This window comes from Apteryx rowi, unplaced genomic scaffold, assembly GCF_003343035.1.
Source record: "Apteryx rowi isolate R43461 unplaced genomic scaffold, aptRow1 scaffold_46, whole genome shotgun sequence".
Taxonomy (NCBI): Eukaryota; Metazoa; Chordata; class Aves; order Apterygiformes; family Apterygidae; genus Apteryx; species Apteryx rowi.
The window spans coordinates 2,084,745-2,110,761 of record NW_020450716.1 but is presented as its reverse complement, the minus strand read 5'-3'; the positions used below and the strand labels follow the sequence as shown (position 1 = coordinate 2,110,761).

Genomic DNA, 26,017 nt, shown 5'->3' with positions numbered 1-26,017 from the left:
CTGGATTGAAGCTTTTGGTGAGTAGAATAACTTTTATTTATCTCCTGAACCAGTTTCACAAACAAGACATTTAAAAAATAATATAAATTATTCTAACTGTGTAAAGGGAACTTGTTAACACGAGAAAGTGTATATTGTAAACAGACATTCTTTTATATATGTTACTGTCATGTCAGGCGATTATTAAAATTTTAAAAGATCTTTTAATTGTTCTTGTGCCTTGTTTATAATCTGCATTTTCGTCAGCTGGGACAATAAATTAACATTGAAGTCAGTTTTCATATAAATGTAGGACTTCTGTGATTGAGTCTGTTTTGGCCAATGCAAGATGCTTCAGCAACCTGGTATGGAATAATCTTCCTGGAGGAAATACCTTTTTGTCCTAAGCAGTTAAAAAAAAAAAAAAAAAAAAAAAAAAGTTTTATTCTTTCCCATTCTTAAATGCTAAGATTTAATAGCCAGAGTTTAAAAAATAATTACTTTGTTTTATGCAATTGTAGACATTCTTGTCTGTCTTTTACCATCTTTCAATATTTACTAAATTCCTGAGCTATTTTCTGTGACAGGGAATTTGTGGATTAACTGTATTTTTGTKTTTAGGAAAGTTAAATCTAAATTAGTTTCAGTTTCTTCTACTGGCCCTTTATTCTAGTGTAATGTGAGAGGCTAAGGTTATGAGATGGTCACTAACCAAAGATACAAGTCTTTCATAATACAAAGTAAAAAGAATTCTTGTAAATTTTAAGAAATGTAATTTAGAACATTTAAGAAATGTAATGTTACACAGTAATACTCAACTTATRTCTATATGCCTCTTGCTTTTTTGATTTTCTTCTGTGTGTTGGACAGTCCCAGCCCTTTCAGTCTCCTTCTCATGCTCATCTCCAAATAATTTTGACTTGTCTCTGAACAGTATTCTTTTTCTACTTTAAAAATAGGATGATCCATAAAATGCACATTATTTGAAGAATGAGGCACAAGTAGTTTTATATGAGCTTTATACTAGCCATAATTTGTTGTATCTTTATACATTCAGATGTTTTTTTTCTCTTGATGGCTTTTGCACACAAAGCAGAAGTTTGCATTGAGCTTCTTCTGTTGCTCCATACTTTTACTGAAATGGTTCTGATTAGTTTAGAATCAATTTGAATGTGGGAGATGATTTCCAGTTTTTTTTCTTTAAATTTAATTCTAGTTCAGCAGCACAGATCTAAAATCCTTTCCAAAACAGTTAATTTTGTGAGTTAACAGTCTGGTTCTACTTTTTTGTAAGTCTGTTTTAGTCTGAAGTTTTTTAAGATTTTAAGTACCAGTTTATGGAATGCATGTGATTCTTAATGTAATTTTTTTTTAATACACATTACTTGAAGTTCTAGTTTGAATTAACAGTAGAACACTCATGTGAACAGCTCTTTGTGAAGGTCTTTTGCTTAAATTTCTTATCTAAGTTGCATTTAATTCTGTTGGTTAATTACATTCCATTGAACTATGACATGCTCCTCTATTTAAGTATTACAAAGCAGAACTTTTTGTGACCAAAACATTAGTTCTTTGAAAATAAATCTTCTGATAYTTTATCTGTACATTTGATACTAAATTACCAGAGTGCTATACTTCAAGTTTTCTGTTTGTTTGGGAAAACCCAGATTGTATATATTTGGTATGTAGTCTAAGGAATTGTTTTTCACTTTACCTATTTATATTTCCAACTAACAATTCAATGTGTAAAACAACTTAGTATTTGTAGCGTTTATTCTACAACAGCTTTTTCCACATTAAATGGATATTATTGTAGTGTGATATATTTTTAAAAATAATCTTTTTCTTCCTAGGCTGTGGACATATCTACAGCTATGAATGATCGAGCAGTGGCTCAGAAAAGGCTTAATGAGAATACATTTGATTTAGAGGCCATGTGCATGTTAAATCGTGCACAGGAACAGGTATGTTGTGCTTTTTTTTAATCAGCATTTTGATGAAGTTAAGAGTAAAATTCTTTCCCTCAAAACCAGCTGATCAAATGGGTGAAAGATCAAATGGGTGTTACTCATAAACAACAGAGTTTTGAGAGGAAGAATATGCAAATTTTTATTTTGGTCTTGCAATGATTTTTGTTTTGTAGATTGATGCCTGGGCTCAGTCAAACTCCATACCTGGTCAGTTCACAGGAAGTACTGGAGCACAGATATTGTCCTCAGATGAATTGACCAACAGTGGTCCCCAAGCATGGATTAGAAAGGTAGAAGTTACGCAGACATATTTGTCTAAATATCTTATATTAAATACCAGTGAAAATATCGGAAAATACAGAAAATGTGCCTGAAACATTAATAACCTATGGCAACGATGTGTCAAATACAACAGGTTCAGTTTAAATCAATGTCTTTGTTCAATATAGATATTTGCTGCTGCTGTGTTCATTTTGTTGTGTGTTAAGGTGTTGATCATGACATTTCAAATCTAATATCTAGAGTACTGAAATAAGATGTGCGTCTGGTATTTGAGTAAGATTGGTTCATACACAGTGTTATCTTACACTGAAATGACATTCACGATATTGGTATGGTTGCAGTGGTAGGTCCATCACTACTTTTACGGGATCAGGAMAGATCAGGCAAGGTTTGATCCTGATGTCGTTGAAGTCGATCTTTTGGCATTAACTTCAATGAACCAAGTCCCAAACTGCCATTCTGTTTGACTTGGTTCTATCCAATTACTACTTTGCCTCTATTTGCATCACCAGTGTTTTCTGGGAGCCAAATATTTCAAGTATTAAAACAGGAGTTGCAGTTGGGTCAATAAGTTTAATGTCATTGTGCACTGAAATAGTTACCTCTTACTGAAGAGTAATACTGGCTTTTTATCGGGGCGTGATGCGTCATACATACATGCGTTTTTTATAAGTTTAATAATTCATGCTTCATCTTTGAAAATGAATGCTGAACTGGTTCTCTTTCAAGAAGTAGAACTGAGGAATTCAAGCAATAGCTATCTTTTAGGAAAAAGAATAATGAGTTACAGTGATCGTTCTCGCAAATAATGTGGCTGAGTATAGGCTGTGCTTGCTTTTGCTTCCAGAATCCAGTGTTAAGAGAGCCCTCAGAACGAACAGGTTAGATTTGAGGCTTAGGTAGAATTTTCCGCAAAATCTGATGGAAACTGAACAAAGAAGTCTGGAATTATGACATCCTAAAACCAGAAATATGTGCCAAGATTGACTAACTTATTTTTCCACTTTATAGCCAAGATCCAAGTTACTTGCTAGATGGAAACCTTTTGAGCTTTTTCAGTATTAATACTGAACATAGAACATAGTTTTATTATAAAGTCTTATTTTAACATTTACCAACTTTTGAGTTTGCAACAAAATGTTGGCTCCAGTGGTTACAATAATTGTCTTGGCAGAGGAACTTAGAAATGTAAAGCACTCAGCAGGGAGATGTATTGGTGAGAAAAGGAGAACTTTTCTACCAAGAGGCTTGTGAAAGAGATCAGCAAACCCTACTGCAGGGTCTGTTTGGGGGTTCCCCCTTTCTGCATACCTCCGATGGTTCCAAAGATGAAGGAAAGGGGGAATGTCCCCATGATCATCTCTTTTCCAAGCCCCCTCTTCTCATCCAGTTTTCCTTCCTTGAGGTTCTCTGATGGTCTTCTGTGCCTTGCAGTAGCAGGACTGTCTGCTAACAAAATACACTGAGTGGAGAAGGCAAGTGTGTTTTCCCTCAGTCTTTCAACTTCACCCTTTCTTGTGATCTGCTCCCCTAAAATGCTTTATAGGGAAAAAAAYGAGAGAAGAGTCTGTTGTCTGGCTTGTGGACATGACTGTTGTGAGGAGCGGAAGTGTGTTTGAACATCTTGATGAACCTAGAAATGAGAGTGAGCCAGTGGAAGCACTTCCATCCTTCCCATAGCTGTAAATATGTAGTGGTTTGCAGTAGTAGATGTCCTCCCTAGCAAGTATCATGTGGTTTTTCAGAGAGGAGGCTGCTACTGTAAACAACAGAAGAGTTGTTGGGTGAAGAAGACGGGGACACAGTCCTCTTTCCTGCTCTGGCATTCCTCAGCTTGACTTCTTTTGCTCTTTCCAGGTTCCATATTCGCACGCACATTGTCATCAAACTCATGGGATAACAAGTAGTTACAGTCACGCACCCTCTACAAAATGCGTTAGGGAGTAAGCAAGACTTCCTCTGTGTAGGAATGGTGGGGCCTGTGAAAGCCTTTGCAAAACTTAGGGTTGATGAACTTAATGCGGAATCACATCCTGTGGTTAGAGGATGATTTCACAGAAAAAAGTGCAGTAGGGATAATGGGTTATGAATGCATGTTATCTTTCTCAGTGACATGAATACACACCAACCATGAAATGCAAAGTACGGCTTATATTTCTCAGGCACTTGAAGTAATTCAGCTTTGGTCCAGTCAATTATGCGACATACAGCACTGAGAAATCAAACTTGTGCTCCCTTTTTCATCCTAAGAAAAGAATTTATGTTGCTCTTATTAAAAAAAATATTTTTAATTTTCATCTTCTAGTAGGGCTGTGGGGTTTTGGGGGGTATGTAGTATGTGTAAATTAATGCACACTTCTGACTAAAAATGTAGTTTACTGGAGGTGTTTTGCTTAGGATATTGCCATAAGCTCTACAGAGGACTTTTGGACGTGCACTCTTTAGCAGAAACAGACTAAATGTGGACTAGGTATTTGAATATCAGTAAACATAGAATTAGAACATCTATGTATACAGACCTTGGGCTTGACAGAGATATCGAAGTAACAAAATTTAAGAGCAGTGGCAAGAAGGGAAAACAATTAAAGTACTTACGGAGCTTGTTTGATGAGTGCAGTCTTCGCTTTGCATTTCCTGGATTTCGTTTTTTTTTTTTTTTTTTTTACTTTTAAGAAGTTTTCTGGAGAGGTAATATGTACTCAAACCAAAACGCCTGCAGTTTCAACTTCATCTCAATAAAGTTTTGAGGAATTCAGTTATGGATTAATGTGACAGATTTGAATAATTGATATACCATTTAGAAGTATGGTTTGTTTGTTTTTTAAAGTTAATGTGCTAATTTATGATGTTTATGCATAGGGTTATGAGCAGTATTCTTAAAAAAAATAATATGTTGTTAGGTTTCCATTAAAACAGATTTATGACCAGTATTATCTTTTTCTTCTGAAAAGTGGTTTCTGTTTCAGTTTATCATCATTGGTGTAATCAGTTCACAAATACGATTTATTTGTTCTGGAGGCTGTTTTTTTTTTTCTTTCTTTCTTTGTTACAAATATACTATGCTGCTGTAAATAAACGAGGAAGTGGTCAGGTTTTTTTTCCAAGCAAATTCTGTTGAGGTCTACTTACGCAGGCTTTTCCAGAGTCCCCACTTTTTTCCAAATTGATCAGCTTAAGTACTATAGCCCAAGCTTACTTTCTAAAACAACATTTTTACAATATTTTAGATGCACAGGATAATATTTGGGATTTCTTTGCTTCATCTAGTTGCGCTAAAGCACAGCATATAGTTTTACAGTGGCCTTTACAATATTGTGTTTTGCGTGGCGAATTCTGAAAAGGTAAATCTTTCATTCTTCCTCTGTCTAGCCACAGCAGATGAGTAAAACTCTCACCAGCAGTGGAGGCAAGGAGAAGTCTTATGACAGTCACTTCCACAAGGACTGGCATGTGTCTTGCCAAGCTGATCTTCTGACAAGGCAGCCTGTCAAATTACTCATATGCTTATTGCCTTACATGATATAGTGAGCTGTATTTGGGAAAGAAGGCCAGGTGGCAAGGCAAATCAACCATACATTGGTTGTATTAGACTGGCTCCCTGTKTGGCCCTCGCAAGGGACTATATATACTTCGGCTATTCTTCAGCTTGCTTTCCACTTACTTTCCACTGATCCAATGCAGAAACTGTGAACAAAAATCCTGAAGCTGTTAGCGAACATAAGGCATTTGATGGGTTTCTTCAGAAAGTTATTCTCCCCCTTGTGTGAGGGAACGTATGTGGCTGCTGCTAAAAGTGCCACAGTTCAATGCAAAACTCARCTGCTTTGCTAAAAGTTTCACCAAAGATGCATGTTCCTGTTTCTSGAATCAGAGCTTTGGAGTCAGTCTCGAAGTAATCTTTAAGACAGCCCGTTGAACTACAACTGAGACTGTTCACCTGGCAGCCTTGAAGGCTTTGTTGTCTTTTGCTAAATGAAATATGGCTGAAAAGAAAGAAACCTGCTCTCTGTCAAAATTTAAGTTTTTAATGCCATGTCAGCCTTGTGAGAAAAATTTGATATTTTCAAAGGGCAATGATTGATTATGTATTTAAGAATCTTTCAAATAATTATGGCTTTAATATTTTTCACATTGCAGGTGCTTTTTTAATAGATAGCTCTACTCAATACTGTATGTTATTTTTACTGCAGAGATAGCTGTTGCAATTAAATAACAGTGATGGTCTCACTTGTGTTGTTTTTCAGCAGAAAGCTGTAAAATCATCTTTAAAGTGATTTTTTTGTTGTTTAAGCCCTTAAATGCTCATTCAGGCATTGTAGATTTGTTTTGATATTGATGCTGACTTTTTTTTTTCCAAATTTGTTTCACTGCTTAAAGAGGAATAGTTTTGCTTAATAATACTGAAAACCTTAAGTGGTTTTACTATRTGTAGCCTTCTTTTTAAAGAGAAGCTGTTGACCTGAGAATGTGGCTTGTTGTCTCTACCTGCTGGCAGAGTGAAAGTGTGCTTTATTTGGCTTACTTTTCATAGAATTTAGAGATCCGAAGATGAGAAAAATGACCTTAAATTTTCATGCTGACTTACTCAAATTTGGATTAGAGAATGAAAGATAACAGTTACTTTCTCAGTAGTTAATTCACTCTGATAACAGTAACCAGAAACCTGGGTTTTACTGTGTTAAATACAAGTCAGTCTGTTATCTTCCTTATGGGCCAGATCTGCAAGGGTACTTACGCTGTTAAATACCTTTGTGGGACTCAGCCTTTTATGATTTCTAAAAACTGAAAAGAAATTTATATCTTGTTTCTCTGTTCTTGTTAGTATTTCTAATATTTTTATATTTTGAAATTTCATTATAAACATGAGACTGATTTTTACCCGTACCCCATTAGGTCATGGGTAAGTAAATTTTACTGTCATTCAAATGAGGGGAAAAAAAAAAGGCAAGGGGAATATAATTGTACTGGTGGCATTAGAGATTCCTATTTGTCTTATTCTCAGTAACAAGTCAAAAAAGCCTTTTTTTTTTGCTTTATTAGTAACCTGAATCAAAATAGACTTCTCTAGGCTCCTTTCATACCGGTACCATAATTACTTTGTCTGATCTTTAGTGTGATGCACAAGTACAGCTGATAGTTCTGTGATGAAACAAAAATAATTCCATTCTAATTCTTTCTTGTCTCGGTTCTGTTGTGCATGTCTGAGAGTCAGTGTAGTCTGGAAAAAAAATATATCCTACTAAAGTTATCAGATAGGATTTTGAGTTCACACATGAAACAGTGATTTCTATTTTTTTAATAAATGCACTTCAGAATTTAGAACTTTTTATTTCCTGTATTTGGAATTTGTTCAGACTCTAATTCCTTTATAGGAACTCAGTGCTTCAGTTTTAAACTACGGATAGCAGAATTTTGATTCTATTCTCCTTCCTCATTCTATACCACCTCTGACCACCAAAGTTAGTATATTTGCAGGTGTAATGAGAAAGCCGTGTAATACTAAAGTGACCTCATCATGAAATTGCGCTGTATTTGATTTGTGAACTGAATGCACATTGGTGATAATGAAACAGATGTTGATATTGAAAATTCTATCATTGCAAAGCAGGTACAAAAGAGGAATCGGAACCCAGGGTGACATTGACTGGGGTTTGTATCATTCTCGGCATGGTTGCCCTATTCTTATGAGAGGTTCCTGGAAAAGAGAGGGGAGGATGAAAATGGAAGTAAGTAAAAGCCATTCTAGGTGTATAGATTGAGGCAGTTCGTATCAAAGAAACTGATTGTCTCTGATTGTCACACAAACTGCATGGTCTGCACCAGTCAAAAAAAAAGTTGAACTGGAGAGGTGGGCTTAGCCTCTCTACTCTTCCATCAGAGCACCTTGTTGTTAAATGCAGCATCCAGTTGCATGATTGATAGGTACTTTATTGTTTAATAGGTAAATATTTGGAGAAGTCTTACCACAATCTTTAGGATTTTTTTTTTTTTTCATTTAACGCCGTGAATACTGGGGATTACACACACACACCATTAGTGTGTATCAGCTACTGATGCTGAAAAGTTAATCCCCTTAAAAATTCGTTATCCGCAGTTTCTGCAAAAGTAAGACTTCTGGTTTTGTTTACGTATGAATCAAAACCAAGGAACTATCAGTCTTTTTCCAAATTTTGGAAATGCTTACTTTTGCAAGCAGAACTCAAAATAAAATAAAGGAAAAATGTTCTGTTAATTTGTTTTGGTAGTAAGTAAAATTTCTACAAAATATTAGGCATTGTATCATCTGATCTACTGTGCAAAATAACTGACGGACTTACCAGTGCCAGTGTGTAAACTTGTATATTTTAAGACGAGCAATTTTTTGCTGTGATGGAAATGATTGACTTACTTACTTGGGTCAGTGGGTGGGGCAGAAGAGAGATGATAGTTCACAGAATAACCTGTGAACTTTCACCCCTCTATATGGAAACTTGTTTCAGGGTCAAATCCTTGTAGCTGCCTTCTTGCCACGGTCAATGCCAGCCCTACTATTCACAACACTGCGGCCATCGAGGCCTAGGTACGTAAACATTTAAGGAGTTTTTAAAGTTCTTTACATCAAAACAGATTTTTAAAATTTCTGTTTATAAGCTTTCAGCATTTAACAACTATTATGTTAATGATGATTTGAAACAATGTGACAACTACTGCTGCTAAACTGTGTGGCTAAGCGCCTTTTTTCCTTAAAAAAGAAAAGAAAAACCTGTATCTGTTTCATGTGGAATTTCAGAGTAAAACTTGAATGTGCAACTGCTGTATAATAAAATGGGAAACTTTTTTTTTATATTTAAAATACGCCTAAACACTATTTGAATGTCATTACTAAATGTGCTTGTATTTTGTTCAATAACTAGGTACACTTGGCACAAATGTTGCCAGTTAAACAGTTAACACTGCCTCCTTTCACAAGATGAGAAGAGAGACATTGGAACCAAAGTAGTGTGTTTAAAAATAAACGGTTATCATTTTATTAAATACGTACGTCTGAAATGGGTCACTTGCCACTTTTGAATTAAAGGATTGCATTAAAATTTTAAGTTGTTCTTTTTTGAAACTATTGATTTGTGTCTTGTGTGTCTGTGTGAATTCTGGTTTATACAAGATGTTAATGTATATAAAGCTAAGGTGTATTCATTTGAATTGAATCTGTGAAACATTGTTAGAAACATTTTTGGAAGCTCCGACTTATTTTTTTAAATCCCAGTGCTAACTTTAGGACTTGTTTTACTTTTCTTTTTCTGGATAGGATCAGTTCTTAAGAGCAGCCCCTGTAACTGGAGGAATGGGAGCTCAACTGATGAGAAAAATGGGCTGGAGAGAAGGAGAAGGGCTGGGAAAAAACAAAGAAGGCAGCGTTGAGCCTATTATGGTTGATTTTAAGACGGATCGAAAAGGTAAGCTCTTTTGTAAATGTTTTATGGCTGTATAAACACACCTGTGTCTTTTTTTTGAAGATAGAAAAAGCTTACTACTTGAAAGTTATTTTGCTTAGGTATAGTTTCACCATAAAAATAAACAGAATGACATAAATGGTTTTGATACTGTTTTTTCAAGACCTGGATGATTTATACATGGGCTTCTCCTTATGCCTGCAGACTCTTCCAGAAGTTCTTAAACTTCTCCTAGCCTTCCCCTTCCACCTTAAAAAGTGCTTCTCAGTGGTTCTTACGTGAGGGATACACTTCAGTTGGCTGTGTGGAGAAAGCAAGCACAGGGAAATTAATGGTGGAACTGTCCGTTCTGGTTGGTCTTAGGGAAGGTGTCTGAAGCAGGAATGAGGCAGGATAGAAGATGGAGCATTTAATCAGCTTTAAGTGGGGAGAAGGACAGAAATAAGAGCTGGGAGCTACAGAGCTGAGTTACTACTACCTTTCAGCTGAAGTCTTGACATGAATAGACTGTTACACAGATTTTTAGGTCTTCCAAATGGATTCTGTTTGCTTTTTTTAATCTATCTGTTCTCACCACTATTCCATCTCCTAATTTGATCCTCAGGTACCTCTGTTCAACTATAGTGACATTTCCCTGCTTGCTTCTAGCAGCTCCTTTGGCAATTTTTCTTCCCCTTCCTTACATAAATCATGGCGCCAGGTGGAGAACTGTTGCACTTACCTCATTTGATTCAAGAGATTTAGCTTTTTACTTAAAGGGCAGCATGCTTTATATGATTGGCCTTCTTCCCAGCACGTTCAGCAAGAGTTCTGTTTTCAGAGTTCATGTTAATGAAAAATTTCCATCTGAAATACATACACAAATTCTAAATGTTTTAAATACAAGCTGCAACATTTCAGCAGTCATGATTTTTCCCTTAATTGTTCTATTATGTTTGTTATCAAAACAAACACTTTAACATTGGCTGCAGGAAAACAAATAGTTACTGGTGGTGTCCCAAATATTAAAAACACTGGGAACCTTTAGTATACTAAACAGATCACATTAAAGCATGAAATGCTTTGAGTTATGAGGTTTTATTAACTTCTGTCAATGCTCATAGCTGAATTCAGGAAAAAAAAAACAAACTATATAAATACAAATGTGTGAAGTTTATTTGCAGAGATGCAGTCGGAGTCAGAGAAATCTTTGGGGGGCCAAATTTACTAGTTCTCATTAGAGAGAGAACTCAGTATTGTTCTGCTGACTGCTCTATAGCAGTGAAAATATTAATTTAAACAGAATTTGAATATTAAATTCAAAGAGGTAGAAAATGAAAACTCTTACCTAAGTTATTAAAAAAAAAAACCAAAAACCCAGTGCTTTCTAAATTTTAAAGAGCTCCTGGTAGCCTTGTTTTATAAACAGAGAAGTGCAGCAGTCTCCAAGGGCATAGTACAGGCACTTTGATTTTACACAGTGACCAAAATTGCTTTTCAGCTGTTCATTTCTCCAGTGCAGCCTTTCCATTTAAAGAAAAATAATTGACATAACCTGGTGACAGAGTGACTGGCAAGAAGGCTTTCTTTGGAAAGTGTTTTCATTGTTACTTAGTTACTGTGATCTTTCTAGGGCTGTCTTGTAAAGCTCTTGCTGCTGGTAAGAGTTCCTTCAGTATAGCTTGATTAGTATCAGAGGAAAGAAGCTGATAACAGTCAATTTGAGTATTATTTTCTCAAGCAGCCTGCARAACATAGTGGTGGGTTTTTATGGTAAGAGGAGGGAGAATTAGCTCTGTTTACTATGTTGCTTGGTCCTTCTGGTATAATAGGGAAGAGGTAGCATTGCTGCATAACCCATGGACATTCTGAACATTTATGAACATTTTGGTGATACACAGCTGTGTCATAGTTCAAGTTTCTGGTAGTAAAAGTGTGTTCCAGGATCTTTATGTGGTTTCTGGTACAAATTTCCTTAATGTCTGCAGAACTTGCTATTTAAGTTCCAAGGATCAAGCCCTAAGGTCTGAGCTAGGATCAGGACCTCTTTGTGCTGGGCATTCTGTGACAGATAGTTGGCTCTCTCTCTGCTTCAGAAAGAGTGGTCTTCCATAAGATGGTAGAGAAATTAGATGAAATTAAAGGGCAGCTATTCCTGGCATATGATGAATTCATCTGTAAGTACTGATAACCTCAGAGATGTCCTGGTTTTGCTTTGATCTCATCCTTTTTTTTTTCTTTTTCCAAATTTGATTCTCCTCATACAGAGAATCTGTCTGATCGTTTCCGCAAAATATCTAAAAATATTTTGTACTGATAAAGAATATTTAATTTTGAGTCAACCAAGCATATGTTATAAGGAGACAATCTCCATTATGAAGAACCAACATGCTTTTTGAAGAAGCAACTGAACAATGATTATACATTTATGATGAGTAGCTGAAAAGYTTCTTGATATGACAGTATTCTTAAACCCTATGTATAAACAATCAAATTTTATAAAGTTCTGTGTAGAGGATTAAAGACCCTTGATTGAAATGAAGGGATGGGAAATAACTACTATCAATATGTGTGTGCCAATGAAAATTAGGCTGAAATTTTATCTATTTATCTATTTTATTTATCTATTATCTATTAAAATTTATCTATTAAAAAAAGAAAAGAAAAACAGACCAATTACTGTTTTCTTAAACGTATTTTAGAACTTGTTCCCAAAATAAAAAAAATAGATAAGGGAATGAGAAGTTTGCTAAAGAGTTATTCAGTAGGCTGTACCAAGACATGAACCACAAGGTTGTCAACCTTTGCTATGGCTTTCCATCAGACCCTGCTTTTTCTGGATACTGGGTCAGATCTGTGGTCCTCTTACAGCCAAAGCATTTTGGCATTGAAACTAAACTCTTCTTGAGCTTTGCTGTGAGCCAGTAAGTTGCTGGTTGTCTCTGCTCAAAGAAGCTCAGTCAGTCAGCTCTCCTGTGAAAAGTAGAGCTTATCATAGTCTGTTGCAGCTTTTTTTGAGAGTGCCTCATGAGCTGCCTGGAACCAGATATGGAGCATAGGTGTCAGTGAGTGTGGCACTGTTGTATGAGTGAGGGAGATGCAGTATTAATGCAGACGAATGCTTTCAGAGTCCTTTCTTCAGAGGAAGTCTGCTTATTTTGGATATAAGTACTTGCAGTAAGAAAAAAGAAGAAACAAACTTTGTTTTGATTGGTATCTTTGGAGGTTTAATGCTACTTGGAAAGTCCCTGCTTAAGAGGTGTATGAATCTTAGGATGAAAGTGTGGTGAGTAGGGAAAGGTTTTCTTTTAAAGCAAAACCAAAAAAAGCCAACAACAAAAAAGCTGAAGGAACAGGAAGAAACTGGAAACAAATGCCTATCTTCCTCTATTAATTCACCAAAGCCAGGAACAGAAACAAATTGAGGTAAGAAACAAAGAAAATAACATATAAGGATTGAAGTCAGAGAAATTCTGAACAGTGGGCCGGATATTTTGTTTACGTGTTTAAGGTAAGGGCAAAAAGTGAATTGGAAGAAACTTGAGTCACTTTATAAACATTGCATTGCTATTGGCAATTGGTACATTTTACCCTTTACTCCTGTAAGATTTAAAAAAGAAAAAGTCTAGTTTGTAGTATGTTTCACAGTGACTTTTACTAGAGCTTGTGTTCATTATATTACTTTGGGGCCCGACTGCATGTTTTAGAGTTACTTTATATTCAGATGTGATTGAAATCACTGTAATTAGGCTGTGAACTTGGATGTAAAGAAAAAATGTTATAAGAAAACCACCATGGTTAATATTTCCTATGATAAAAGGTTGTACTAGTTGCACTTCTTACTATTTAAGGAAAATACTTCAAACTGTCAGTATGTTAGAAGCAAACTGTTAGATAGTGGATGGCTTTTGAGTTGCACAGCACAGGTAAATACTGGATGAGTGGTTTGTTTTTTTTTTTTTTTTTTTTTTAAAGTTACTCTGCCATGTTTCCTCAAAGGGGGCATGGAATACCAGGTGATTACTTGCTTGCATAAAACTACGCTAGCTAGCTAGTTAAGCATCTTAATGGAGCAGTTGAGAAGAAGGTCATGCATGGCATGGAGGGGGGGAAAAAAAGTGCTGAAAGAAAGGGAGGTTTGAAAGACTTTTGAAAAGATGGTTGTCTTTCTACTTGTTAATGCTTCACTGATGAGAATACAGAAATCAGGTGAGAATCCTAAATATGAACTTGATTCATGTTTTGTTTAGGGCTTGTTGCGGTGGGAGAGAAGGCACAAAAGAGATCTGGACATTATAGTGTGATGAAGGATCTTTCAGGTGAGATTTCTGCATGTTTAAAAAAAAAACAACACCACCTCATTTAAAATGATTGCTCTGATAGAAGCACTGAAATTTCACAAACACTTAATCCTTAAGGTAAACATCCAGTTTCTGCATTGATGGAGATCTGTAACAAAAGAAGATGGTCACCACCTGAGTTTGTGTTGGTGGATGACAGTGGGCCTGATCATCGCAAACATTTTATTTTTAAGGTGAGTTTGAACTTCCTTGTTTGCTGTTGGTTTCTCTATTAAAACACAATATTAAATTCATCTTTATGTATTTCAGTGGTAGCTGGGGTGTGCTGAGCAATGTCTCAGTGCTAAAATTTCAGAGTCCTGTTTCTGGAGAGTTACAAGCCAAATCAGATCCCTCAAGCATGTAATCTGTAAAGAAACTGTGATGCTATTTCATGTCTTATTTCAATTATTAACCTATGTTGAATCATACTCTTGCTTCTTACTTGCAGGTATAGTGTTGGGTTTTACTGTTGTAAAGATGGTAGCAAGATTTAGCTGTTTTTGTCCTTTAGTTACCTTAGAATGCAGGCTTTCTTTTCTCATGTAATATCTTGCATTAACAGTTATCATTTGGAAATGGTTATCTGTACTTACAGACCAGAAGTGGGTTTTCTCTATGCCAAGAAGAATTATATGCAGAATGTGCTAAAAAGAGCTATATGTAGTGCTGCCCCTGAAATAGAAATAAAGAGAACATGTTTTTCCCCTCTCCTAAACAGGTGAGAGTCAATGGAAATGAATATAGGCCTACTTTTGCCAGCCTTAATAAGAAGCATGCTAAAGCCACAGCAGCAACTGCAGCTCTCCAAGCGATGGGACTTGTACCAAAGGAAAGCATGGCTACTACCACCATGTTTAGGAGTGCCTCACACCGCTAGATATTGTTTTTTATATTGACATTATTTCAGATAATTTTACTCTGCACAAAAATGGTATTTGCCCTTTCATGTTGTAAATACATTGGCAATTCCCACATTGTAAAAACTGTACAGACACCTTCAGGTTTTTCTTTTGTACCATCAAAATGTATTTAAATCATACTTAGTTTTTGGTATGTTTATATTGTTTACATTAGTGATGTAATTATTTCTTAAATGACTAAAATCAGACAACAGACTCTGGAGGCATCAGTAATCTAAACCCTTGTTTTAAAACTCATGCAATTTCTCTTCGATATGGAATGTTAACACTTTCATACTGTTTTGTACTATGCTGCAGTTTTCCCTGGTCTTGGTAAAGCTACTCTTGCACTTTTGCCTACAGCTGGTAAAAGGCCACTCAGCTTACCTTAGTCTAGTCGGGGCTGGCGTGTACTGCTGGACAGATACTGGGCCAGTACTGTTACCCCTCTGAGAAAGCAAGCAGCAGCAGCCCTGTTGTACAGTGTTACCGCTGCGGCTTCTCTTTGACTTTTGTTTGGGGTTTAACTCAGTGGTGCACCGCAACTGGCCGTACAGCCCGTATTCTAGGATATACGTGATTAGGCAAAAGACTCGCTTTAAAGGGGAGGACAGATGGTCCAGCGATGGAACTGATGAGACTTGCAATGTAAAAGCGTCTCTCCCTGCATGTTCTAAGAAGGGRGAAAATGGAGTTGTCTATTCCAAACAAATTAACACACTGCCTGATGTTGATTGTATGAATTTGTGGTTAATGTGAATTTTAAACTCTAACGAATCTACAACTGGATTTGCGGGGGGGGAGGGGGGGATAGAATGATGCTTCAATTGTTGTACCCAACTTGGACAATAAAGCAGCACAAGTTCATAATCTTAATCACTGGTCAGTAAACAGTAATTAAAAAACTATGCCAAAGCAAGTTTTTGAAAATATGCGCAGTATAAAAGTATGTATTGTGAAGAACAGCAACAGCTGTTAAGGGCTGCAGAATCCATTCTAGTTGTTTGCAGTTGTGTTAGAATATTACCAAATTAACTCCTTGGGCTTTAATTTTCTGTAATGGTACTTTGCCTTCAAGGAGACAGCCTGATCCAGAGTTTTGGCTGTTTGATAGTGGAGAGGATGCAAAAAGACTTTCTTTAAAAATATATATATATAAAAGTACTTTAGCTATGTGCACTTTGAATTTGAAAGGAAAGTTTTGGCTGCAAAGGGCATTGTACATCTCTTGCCAGATTTGTCTGTGTTAGGAGCAGATTGCCAGGATTTATGGCCTGTCATAGTCCAGATGCTTATTTCTGAAAAGTCTTTTGAGGTTGTTTCTTATTACATCTACTCACCAGAGCTTCATCTGGGGAAGGAACAAAATATAGTTTGTACACAGTATGCAGTGCTCTGGCCTACAGTGAATGACCCTTGCAGCAGCAGTAGGAACTTGGAGATGAGGAATTACTAGTACCTCTTCTTCCATGAAGGAAAGTTATTTGTGTGTTCTCTCAACTGTTACTGAACAAAGCCTCTTTCTCTGCCCTAAAGGGACAAGTAGCAGTGTCTCATTTTGCACATGGCATAATGGAGGGACAGAGAAATGTCCTGAATTCTCTACCACACTTTTCCAAGAAATAAGGCCCCTTAGTAATCTATCGAAGCACTCTAGAAATGCCTGAATTAATCATAAGCTTTGTGGACGTAGTTGTCTTTAATTAAACTTCTTTTCCATTTGGCTTCTTGCCTTCAGTCTCTGAGTAAAATTGTTGTTCTTAGGTCTCCTTCCTTGCTGAACTAGTTGGAAGGTGTGTATAAACGTGAAYAGGATGGTAAGCAATGGAAGGGCATACTCTGGGAGAAATGGATGTTACACCTGTCTTAGCTGAAGTCTGCCTCAGTGTAATGTACAGCTCAGTGTAAGTAGCTCAGGACGTGGGAAGGAGCTGTTAATCAGGCTTTTGTTACTGTCTGGTTTTGATACACCTAAAATGTTATCAGAGATGTTGATCATTGTTTAGTCTATGCTGTCCATGTAAGCTCTGGCTGCACAATATCAAATCTGGGAACATACAGTCTTCTCTTGTACTTGTTAATTCTGGTCTTCTTTTTGTCCATATTCCCCATGTATAATGTAAAGATATATATGTTATCTCACAGAAGCAAGAAGCAGATGAATTCAATCTGACAGAAGACTCCATTTAAAAAAAAAAACAAAAACAAAAGGCAAGTTCTGGATCTCATGCCTTAAAGACATGGTACTGTATGTAGATTTAATCCCTGGTCTTAAGGAAGACATACAAAAAAAATAGAATTGAGATCTGTAATACCTTAATTATGACACTTMATTTTGAGGTTTCTGTTTTAGCTTCATTCCCATTGTTTAGAATGTTACATGAATTTAAAGGTAGTGCAGAGATGTGCTTCTGTTAAGTCTGTAAATTTGAATTGGTTTGAATATCCTTTGCATGCAGGAATAGACAACTAGTCATATATTAAAAAGAACAACTAGGAAACACTCTCTTGGAACCTGGTTATTTATGCAGCATTTAAGCTGTCTTAAAGGGAAATAGTTGGGAGTCCTTCTAGCGGAAGCTGTGATCTGTTTAGCTGTTGGATATGCTTTTTGCTACAGAATTATTTTAGATTTTTTTCTAGATTTTTTTTAGAATTATTCTAGAAGTAATCTTTCACTGAAAGTGTTTCCAACTTGTTTGTGGTGAAGATGACTGTTTTGAAACAGGTGCCCCCAAACTTGTAGCCAGCTTGTACCAAAACACTTTCTTGGCAGCCTTCTAATTTGTACTTTTTAAATAGATAGGACTGGATGGGTAGGAAAGCAAAGTTCCTGTGCCTCCAAAGACTTGAAATTGCCTCTTCAAGTACAAAAGCTACATAATGTTTTAACCAACTGCTAAAGTCTCTAGTTCTCCCAACCAAATCATAATTGAGTTGAAAATTCACCTGTTTGGGTAGGTTAGATAAATCTTACTGCTCTAAGAGTGACTGGAATAACGGTAATATTTATTGAAAATAAACTTCAATATTTGGAAGAGCAGCAGACTGGCTAGTGTTACAGTGTAGTACAGAAGAGTCCAAGTACTCTTCAGGGACAGCACTTAACCCCAGAGTTGTAAACAACTGGAACATGCTTCTCAAATTAGAGGCAAAGCTGTGACTTAAAACCAACATATACCTTATAGTATGAGGAGGAGCCATACTTTCAGCTAGTGGTGCAAAGTATATGATGAAGAATTCAGTGGTAAATGTTGAAAATTACACAGCTCTAGACTACAAGACTGTAATTTCAGTTTAATGATACTCATTCTAGTAGAAAYTATAATTTTTATAGTTTAATGCCTGCAAGCCATTATTTTGCATTAGTTTCTCTCTGTAAGTCTGACAAGTTAGATGTGAAAATACAAACTGAAACTGACCTTAATGCTGATTACTGTATTTCCTAGAAGATCATCTCAAATCCGCATCTCAAAATGGTTATCAGGTTGATAAAAGTTAAATTGTTTTCCCATACTGGCAGCTACAGAGTACTCATTTGTATGACTTTCAATACCTTGTTTTACATGGCAGTATGAGTAGGCCTGTTGCTCAGGTGCATGCTCCGAAGCTGCTGCTGCCTGTTCCAGGATTGCAGATGTGGATTCTGAGGTAGCAAGCAGCACTTAGCAGGGCTGGTGTGCAACAGCAGAGGAAGCTGAACTCTTCAAGAGTGCCAGAATCTGGCAGCTACAAGAACTGCTGTTAATAAGCTACAGCAGTGGACTAAAGCGTGTTTACAGCAGACTGCAAAGCCCTATATTGCTGATGGAAGCAGATAAGCCAAGATTAAAAAGGTACTGGAGTAACAAGTGTACTTCCTTAAATACATTTCCTTTTCTAGTCACTTTTTAACCAAGATAATAGCATCTTTAGCAACCCAGTCTTCCATGTATCCTGTGCAAGACCAAATTAACACTGGATTTTCACCTTTGGTGTCTGATGTTAATCAAAGGGAAAAGTTCAATACTTCATTTCCAAATTAGGGAGAAGTAATGTAAAGATTAATCAGATTGTACTACACAAACCCCACTAGAAATGGAATATTTGACATCAAAGTATTAAATAACTAGGGTGKTTTTTTCCATTGTAAGATAGGTAGTCTCCATTTTATTTTCCTGATGTCTCTTTTTCCTGAGAACATGATGATAGGCTACTGTAAAGTAACAGTATAAATATGAACTATTCCAATGTAATTATACGTGTTCTTTTCTTGGGGTAGGTGTACATGTAAAGTAACTTAGATGCACAGCAAGCCTTCAACATACTCAGTCTGCAGTAACTTATTTACATGCCTGCATGCTTGCACCTGTGGGTTGTGTCCTCAAATGAAAATGATTCTTACTGTAGTCTAATGGTGGTGTTTCAGAATCGTGGACAGATTCTGAGACGGTGAATAGAACAACAGAGTAGTAAAGACCAGAGCAGCTGATCATGTGGCATGCCATGTGCATGCCATTAGTTTCTGTGCAAAACATTAGTTGAATCAAATGAGAAATCTTGCTTAGGTGCATAAGCATGGCAACAAAATATTCTACATATTGTTCTTCTGAGCAGTATTCTCTGCTGCATGAGTCAGATCACCTGATAGCTGTGTAATAAATGGTATTATACAGTTCTCCAAGTAAYTGTCTTGATTATCTGTGTACCTGAAGGTATAACAGACTGCATTAAACTGAGCAGTCTACTAGTGCTATGAATGTATATCTGCATCCCCATGGTGCCTCTCATTCTCTCTCCTTTAATCAGATGACATAACCATATTTTGTTGCTGTAACTTGTTCTGACTTGGGATATATTTATACAAATTACCCTTTAAAACTCTAGCTAGTTTTAATGCAATCAATATGGGAATGTTATAGTTACACCAGCAGTTCTAAGGAATCTTAACCTTTTACTCTGATACAGCTGCAGCCAGAACCTCATGTTTGTGTCCATCTGACTTTTGTCTATCCTGCTGGAGTTCAGAGTTTATTCGGAACCAAAAAGCACAACCTACTTAGATATCAAGCTTCAGACAAGGTGCTGTAAGCACTCTCAAAGGGAAGGTGTTATGCCTAAAATTCCACCCATAAGAACYGGAATTTTAGATCAGTGTAACAAGTTCTGTAAGAGCAAGGATAGTTGCACAGAGCAGGAGGCAGAGATGCTGTCCTATTTCYGAAGAGAAGTTGCATGGGCATGAAGAATACAGGCCTTCCAGACTGAATTCAGACCAAAACAATAGATGATCATATTTTATAAAATTTTATTTAAAAAACACTTTCTAAAATACAGATGTCCAAGGCCTTTTCCTTATTTTTCTTTGAGAGTCCTTTGAAGTATTTCATGGTGGGTGATGTGCAATAGTTCTTATCACTGATGTTCAATTAGATCATATCCCTCCTGGTACTGTATAGGTGCTGTGTAGGCCATCTATGTAAATACAGCAACTGCATACTAGCAAGTATTCTGTTCCATTAAATTGAAACAGCATATCTAGGACTTCCAGGTATAAGCATAATCCTTCATTTCTAGGAATCTGATAGAAGATTTTCCCAGAGTTGAAAATTGACTCAGTTGCTCCAAAGTTTTAGGATGCAGTCCACACTTAGAAAGATCTTTGCATACAGCTTCCTGAGGAAGTTCAGATTAAGAGACATGTAATACACACTTCTGTTTGAAACAACTGTAGCTTTTAAGTGTTTGTTTATGTACATCTGAGAAACTCCTGAAATGTTTTCTGATGCTTCCATTTCTGATGGAATGCCAAGCCACAGGGACTGCTAAGTGGTGATCAAAGTAACTGGGTGTCAACCCATGTATAAAGGAATAAACAGTTTTGTTGCACTCAGTGCCGTATGGTTTCTAATCAAGACATAAACCTATCAGGAAAGATCGCCTCTGCTAGTTTACTTACCTTATTTAAGGCAGTGCTTGCATCAAGACCGATGTTGAACACAGCTGTTGGCTCATGTGTATATAATATTGCAGAGAAAGCTCCTCTCTGTGCAGATTTAAGCAGCATTGTCAACGAATGCAGAGAATGAGGCATGACAGGGCCTACGATCTCCAAACTGAATATATCTTCGTATGACAAGTGAGCCCTTGCTTTTGCATTTATACTTCGAGCCTGAAGATGAGACCATGTATGAATAGTTCTTGACATGCTAATTAAAGTTCCAATTTAGTTTAAAACTATAGTACTATAATCCTATTGAAAGTTTTCAAAATACTTTTAGCTATTGTCAACTTACTAGTCAATATATCTGAGTATTATGATGGTTTTATTGTCTTTGTAACAACTCCTAGAATGTATGAACTATAATATGCAGGACTGCTATACAGTATTAGGAAAGTAACTGAAGAACTTTGATGCACATAATATGAACTATCTCTGATGGAACAGAACTGCAATACCCCAGTTCACATACTCTTTAGGATCTGCCACCTCCTTCTATTAACAGATGGTGAGATGTGGTTCAGAGGCTTCCTCATGTAAGCAGCCATAATAGTTTGAGACCTTGTAAGATCTCAGTACAGTGCTACTATTCAAAGTGGACTCAATTAAGAACCATTTTAGTAGCTGGGAAGACTACTTAACCTTTTATATATCAGGATGTGGAGGATGGAAATACTGGGATTTCAGTATAGTGGCACAGATCTACCTGGATAAAGATGATTTAGGACATAGGTCATATTGCAGTCAAAATGCTAGTCAAGCTATGGCAACAAAAATCACTCTGCTATATCTGAAGGAAATATGGTGACTATACAAAGACAGTGTCTAATCTACTGCTGAGCAAAGAAACAGCGTTCTGTTCTTTATTGGAAAAATAGAAACTGTTCTGTTACTTACTTTGAGCGTCTGCATTGTTGCACCTCGAAAAGCAATGGGGGACAACAAAGTTGGTGGAAGTCCTGCTTGTGGACCTGCAGCAGCCACTAAACTCTTACAGTTTATCAAGAAGTTCAGCAATGTGAAGGTGTTTGTTCCCTTCACTAGGGCAACAGATTCGGGCTTGTGATCCATTTGCACTTCATTTTTCTCTTTGCGGCTATATTGATTGGAGTCAAAGGGAAAACATGGAAAGCTGAAAAACTTTAATACAGCAAAGCAAGAATCACAGCAGTGCAACACTAGGAGACACCCCTCCTGCCCAAACAAGTTATAAAAAACAAAACAACAACAACAAAAAAAACACAAAACAAACCAACCACACCCACACTCCTAAACTGATTTGAGTTTGTTCTTCACATGTTAAGCAACAACTTAAACCTGAATTCTGACTTCATTAAAGTTATGAGGTTAAAAAAAATTCCAGATCTGGAAAGTCATAACTGGCAAGCTCATTTTCCTTAAATACCTATGCAGTTAACAACTCCTACATTTATTAAATTAACTCTGTCAAAGCAGACATTAAAACATGAGCACTTTAGTTCAGATGGGAAGTCTGCTTTCAAAGTGAATCCCCTGATTGTCCCCACTGACAGTGCACTGATGCGGGGCAGTCTCAGATTCTTGGATGAAAGTAACAGGAAGTTGCACTCAGGAGTGCACTTTAGGTGCTCCAGCTGCAGAGGGGACCAGACTAGGATGARGATAAGCCCTCCTCTGAAACACATTCTCAGCACCTGCTGTTTTGGTCTACAGAGCTGTCCCTATTGTGCCACACTACCTGCAAATGTAGACCTAGCTTACGTGACCAGACATCCTTTATCTAATGAAGCCTTTCCAGTGAAAAAGTCTTTCCATGTGAGGTAACACATTCAAATAGTTTGTGACCTTTTGGCTGGATCTTATGTCTGCATTAACCATTCATTGTGGCTTTTCCTTTAAGAATAGAAATTCTTTCTTGTCATAGAAGAAACTTGTCATTAACTGAAAAAGACAGGCAAAGTTCTCCATTAATAATGTGGTAACTTGTGGATTAATATTTGGAAATATTTCCTCAAAAGCTTTTATAAAACTTAAAACTATACCACAAAGATAAACTCTGCAAGGTTTTTTGCTCTAATAGATCTTGACATGCAAATAAAGGATACAGTTTAATAGAAATAGCATCTGGCTTTTTAACCTTGTCTTGGACTCCCATCTCCTCAAGCCAAGAGAAACTTTCTTCATCATCATCACTTGCAGCAGGTTCCCTAGGAACACAGAATCAGGTGTTAGAAAGGCAATACCTCCTGTTAATGTTTTCTAAATTAAGTATGCAGGAGGCTGTAGATGCCTTTGAATTCTAGACATTTTTCAAGACTTATTACATACTCTCCATCTTCAGTGCTTTTGCCCACTTCAGGGCTGTGAACAACTTCTGTTTCCAAATTCATTTCAGAGTTTTTCTGTTTTCTGATTCTACTTTCTTCTACCAAAGGTAAAGAAAACTCTATGCCTTGAACAGAAGAGAAAAGAAAGCAATGAATGTTTTATTTTTAAACACCCAGCTAATACACTTTATTAGTTATTTATATCTTAGTTGCACTGGTTTCGTCTTACCTTCATTTCTCATGGCTTCCCTTAAACCTCTAGTTGTGGGAGAAATGACAGCTGTAATAACATCGCTTCCTGCAAGACCAGCTGCACGAAACAGGACAGTAAACTGGTAGGTACATACATAGAAGTAGGGACATAGTTTGGCTTTGAGCAGATTGTACAGAGAAGTAAAGCTGACAGACCTGCAAATTAGAATAAAACAGTTCTGTTATTGAAGTAAATTGTTTGCTATTGACACAACGTAAAACTGGATTTTGATTATTTATTTGCTGGGTTTTATCAATGTCTATTTTGAACAGTTTTGAGAGTACACTGAAAGATGAGAATCCTATTTTCAAATGCGTTCAGCAACTAGCAAGCTGCACTCTTCTGAAATGCAGCCTGTTTGTGAGTACTATGCTTCCCAGTAACTTTGCTTTCAAGCATGTGGTTCTACATGAAGTATCAAAGACAATTTGGTAACAGGATTTTCAGAAGTCTCTCCTAATCATCAACTAGGATTGGAGAAAGACATTTAACAAAAGAAGGTGACTTCAGACTTACTGGTCCTCTAAACAGCAAATATTCTTGCTGAAAAATCAAACACCTTCTCACAGAAATGGAAAGAACTTGTGCATAAATTAAAATTCCAACCTTAATCTTGCTAAATACAAAAGTTCCTTGGTTCCACTTACCATTCACTCATTAGTACCTGCTGCAAGGCTTCATCCTGTGACCAAGGACTAGCCTTTCCCACTATTTTTCTATCTGCTCCAATGCGAGGAAACAGCTGCAGCCATGGCAGTGAAGGGTGAAGCCAGTATATGAGACTTTGCTGAAAGGCACAGCGGAGTTCTGTGGACATTTTTGGTTCCTAGATTTCAAACAATATTGTATGAGGGTAATACTATTTAAATCTTTACTTAAGAGAAGGTAGCATTGCAACAGATGGATTAACAAAAAAACAAAAACAAAAACACACACAAAAAAACCACCCCACACTTCACCAGACGCTAAAAAAAAAAATTCCTAGGCTTGTGAATAAGCCAGATATTAAAGAAATGACAGGCAGCAACTGGAACCCGCACCACAGTTGAAGTTAAAACACCACTCACTTATTGCTGTTTGCCATTGGTTGTATTTTGGGGTACAAACAATGGATGGAGTTAGATTAGTAGTCTAAAATGAGCCTTGTCCTTAATGTAAATGAGACCTAACACAGTAAGACCTTTGCTGCCAACCCTGCAAGCACACTTAAGGAAAGGTGCAAAGTTACATTTTCCTATCTAAAGCTAGATTTTTCAAGCTTCCCCTCAAGTATTACCTGTACACACTGCGGCAAGTTTGTTTCTGTGGCTCTGCAGTGTTGGGCAAATCCCTGAGCTTCTTCTTGCGCTTTTAAATGTTCTGCCCAGGTAAAAGGTTGGGACGACATACACAGAAGTCGTGTTTTAATACTCCAGTCTGCAGGAAATTCATTTCTTGGTGAGGAGGGAATATCAGGTACGAGAACAGGTAAATGAAGGTCCTTACAAAAAAGAAATAACACCAGTTAACCTAAGGGCAACATTAAAAAAATCTACATACCTTCCTATTTATATCTTAGCATGGTTAGGTTTGCTCTGACGTTGAGCGTATACACCTGTACTGGCAGGCAGTCCAGATGTTGGACTAGATAGGACTATGGTTATTACATGCAGCTTCTGAACTCCAGTTTGGTACTTGTCCATAAAAAGACAAGTTAAATCTGTGCTTTCCTGAATGCTCCTGTCCAGTGCAGTTTAACAGCAAAAGTGCCTGGCTCATATTTATCCTAGGGGAGCACTYGCATTAAGTTAGGACACAAACCTTACATAAAGGTGCTCCAGACCAACACCCCATATTCCAAATAATGCCGAGTTTGACAGTTCGCAGGCTGGCCCATCACTGGTTATACTCAGCACGTGACTTTAGCCAACAACAAATTTCTAACGAAAATAGTGCATTATAGGGGTTACGAAAAGCAGAAGGTTTTAGTTCATATGAATCTTTCCAAATATCCTAAACTGGGAGGAGATTAAAGGAGGATTAATAATGGTGGATTAAAAAAAAAAAAAAAAAAAAAGGTGACCGTGATGCCAGATGCTTCCTAGACAATGCAAAGGTCCCGGGGGGGGGGGGGTCCTGGGATAACTCGTCCTCTTTACGGGCTCATTCCTCTATCCCGCTAAGTTAGCTTTGACCGAAGGTTTTGAATCTATAGCAGTGCAATACAACACCAGCTTGAAACTCTGTTTCAAAGGCTGGTTTGGGGGAACCATCCCTTTCCCGTCCGCCCGCTGAAGCGACGCGCCCCTCTTCTCCCGCGCTGCACGGAAGGCGGCAGGGGCCCCCGCCGAGGCGCGCCCTTATCGCGACAGGCGGCGACGCCAAGGCGCGGGAGAGCTGCTGCAGGCCCGCGGGGAGCACAGGGGAGGGGGCAGCAGCCCCCGCAGCGCCGCCGCCGCCGCCGCCGCCTTCAGCACTCACCGGCACCGCAGCGGCCGCCTCAGCGCGCCCCGCCGGCCCCCCGCCGGCAGCAGAGGCTGAAACCTGCGCGGGAAAAGAGAGAAAAAAGGTAAAATGCAGCACGAAGCCAGAGCCCAGGCCGGTGATTTAAGAAATG

At 37.4% G+C, this 26,017-nt stretch overlaps 2 protein-coding genes across 12 annotated transcripts in view; one reads left to right on the top strand and one right to left on the bottom strand.

The window, feature by feature from the left end:
- The window catches only part of SON (SON DNA binding protein), a 41,075-nt gene extending 25,317 nt beyond the window's left edge, over positions 1 to 15,758 (top strand). For 3 of the 11 annotated variants that reach the window (XM_026077717.1, XM_026077716.1, XM_026077715.1), the window contains 6 exons: positions 1,833 to 1,943; positions 2,123 to 2,239; positions 9,517 to 9,664; positions 13,891 to 13,959; positions 14,059 to 14,174; positions 14,702 to 15,758. In XM_026077717.1, coding sequence (XP_025933502.1) covers positions 1,833 to 1,943; positions 2,123 to 2,239; positions 9,517 to 9,664; positions 13,891 to 13,959; positions 14,059 to 14,174; positions 14,702 to 14,860 — 720 coding nt within the window. In that variant the 3' untranslated portion in view covers positions 14,861 to 15,758. Of the gene's footprint in view, positions 1 to 1,832; positions 1,944 to 2,122; positions 2,240 to 7,836; positions 7,958 to 8,710; positions 8,791 to 9,124; positions 9,328 to 9,516; positions 9,665 to 13,890; positions 13,960 to 14,058; positions 14,175 to 14,701 lie in introns of those variants that run through there. The other 8 variants (XM_026077719.1, XR_003255486.1, XR_003255487.1 and 5 more) reach the window with 8 other exon arrangements.
- DONSON (downstream neighbor of SON) lies at positions 15,052 to 25,963 on the bottom strand. Its single transcript, XM_026077730.1, has 9 exons — positions 25,882 to 25,963; positions 24,698 to 24,901; positions 24,069 to 24,247; positions 23,398 to 23,576; positions 23,170 to 23,293; positions 22,947 to 23,048; positions 21,760 to 21,958; positions 20,821 to 21,033; positions 15,052 to 20,537 (listed from the first exon to the last, which is right to left on the bottom strand). Exons 2-9 carry the CDS (start codon positions 24,806 to 24,808, stop codon positions 20,400 to 20,402), a joined length of 1,245 nt encoding a protein of 414 aa, XP_025933515.1. The 5' UTR covers positions 24,809 to 24,901; positions 25,882 to 25,963; the 3' UTR covers positions 15,052 to 20,399.
- Positions 25,964 to 26,017: the final 54 nt, after the last annotated feature.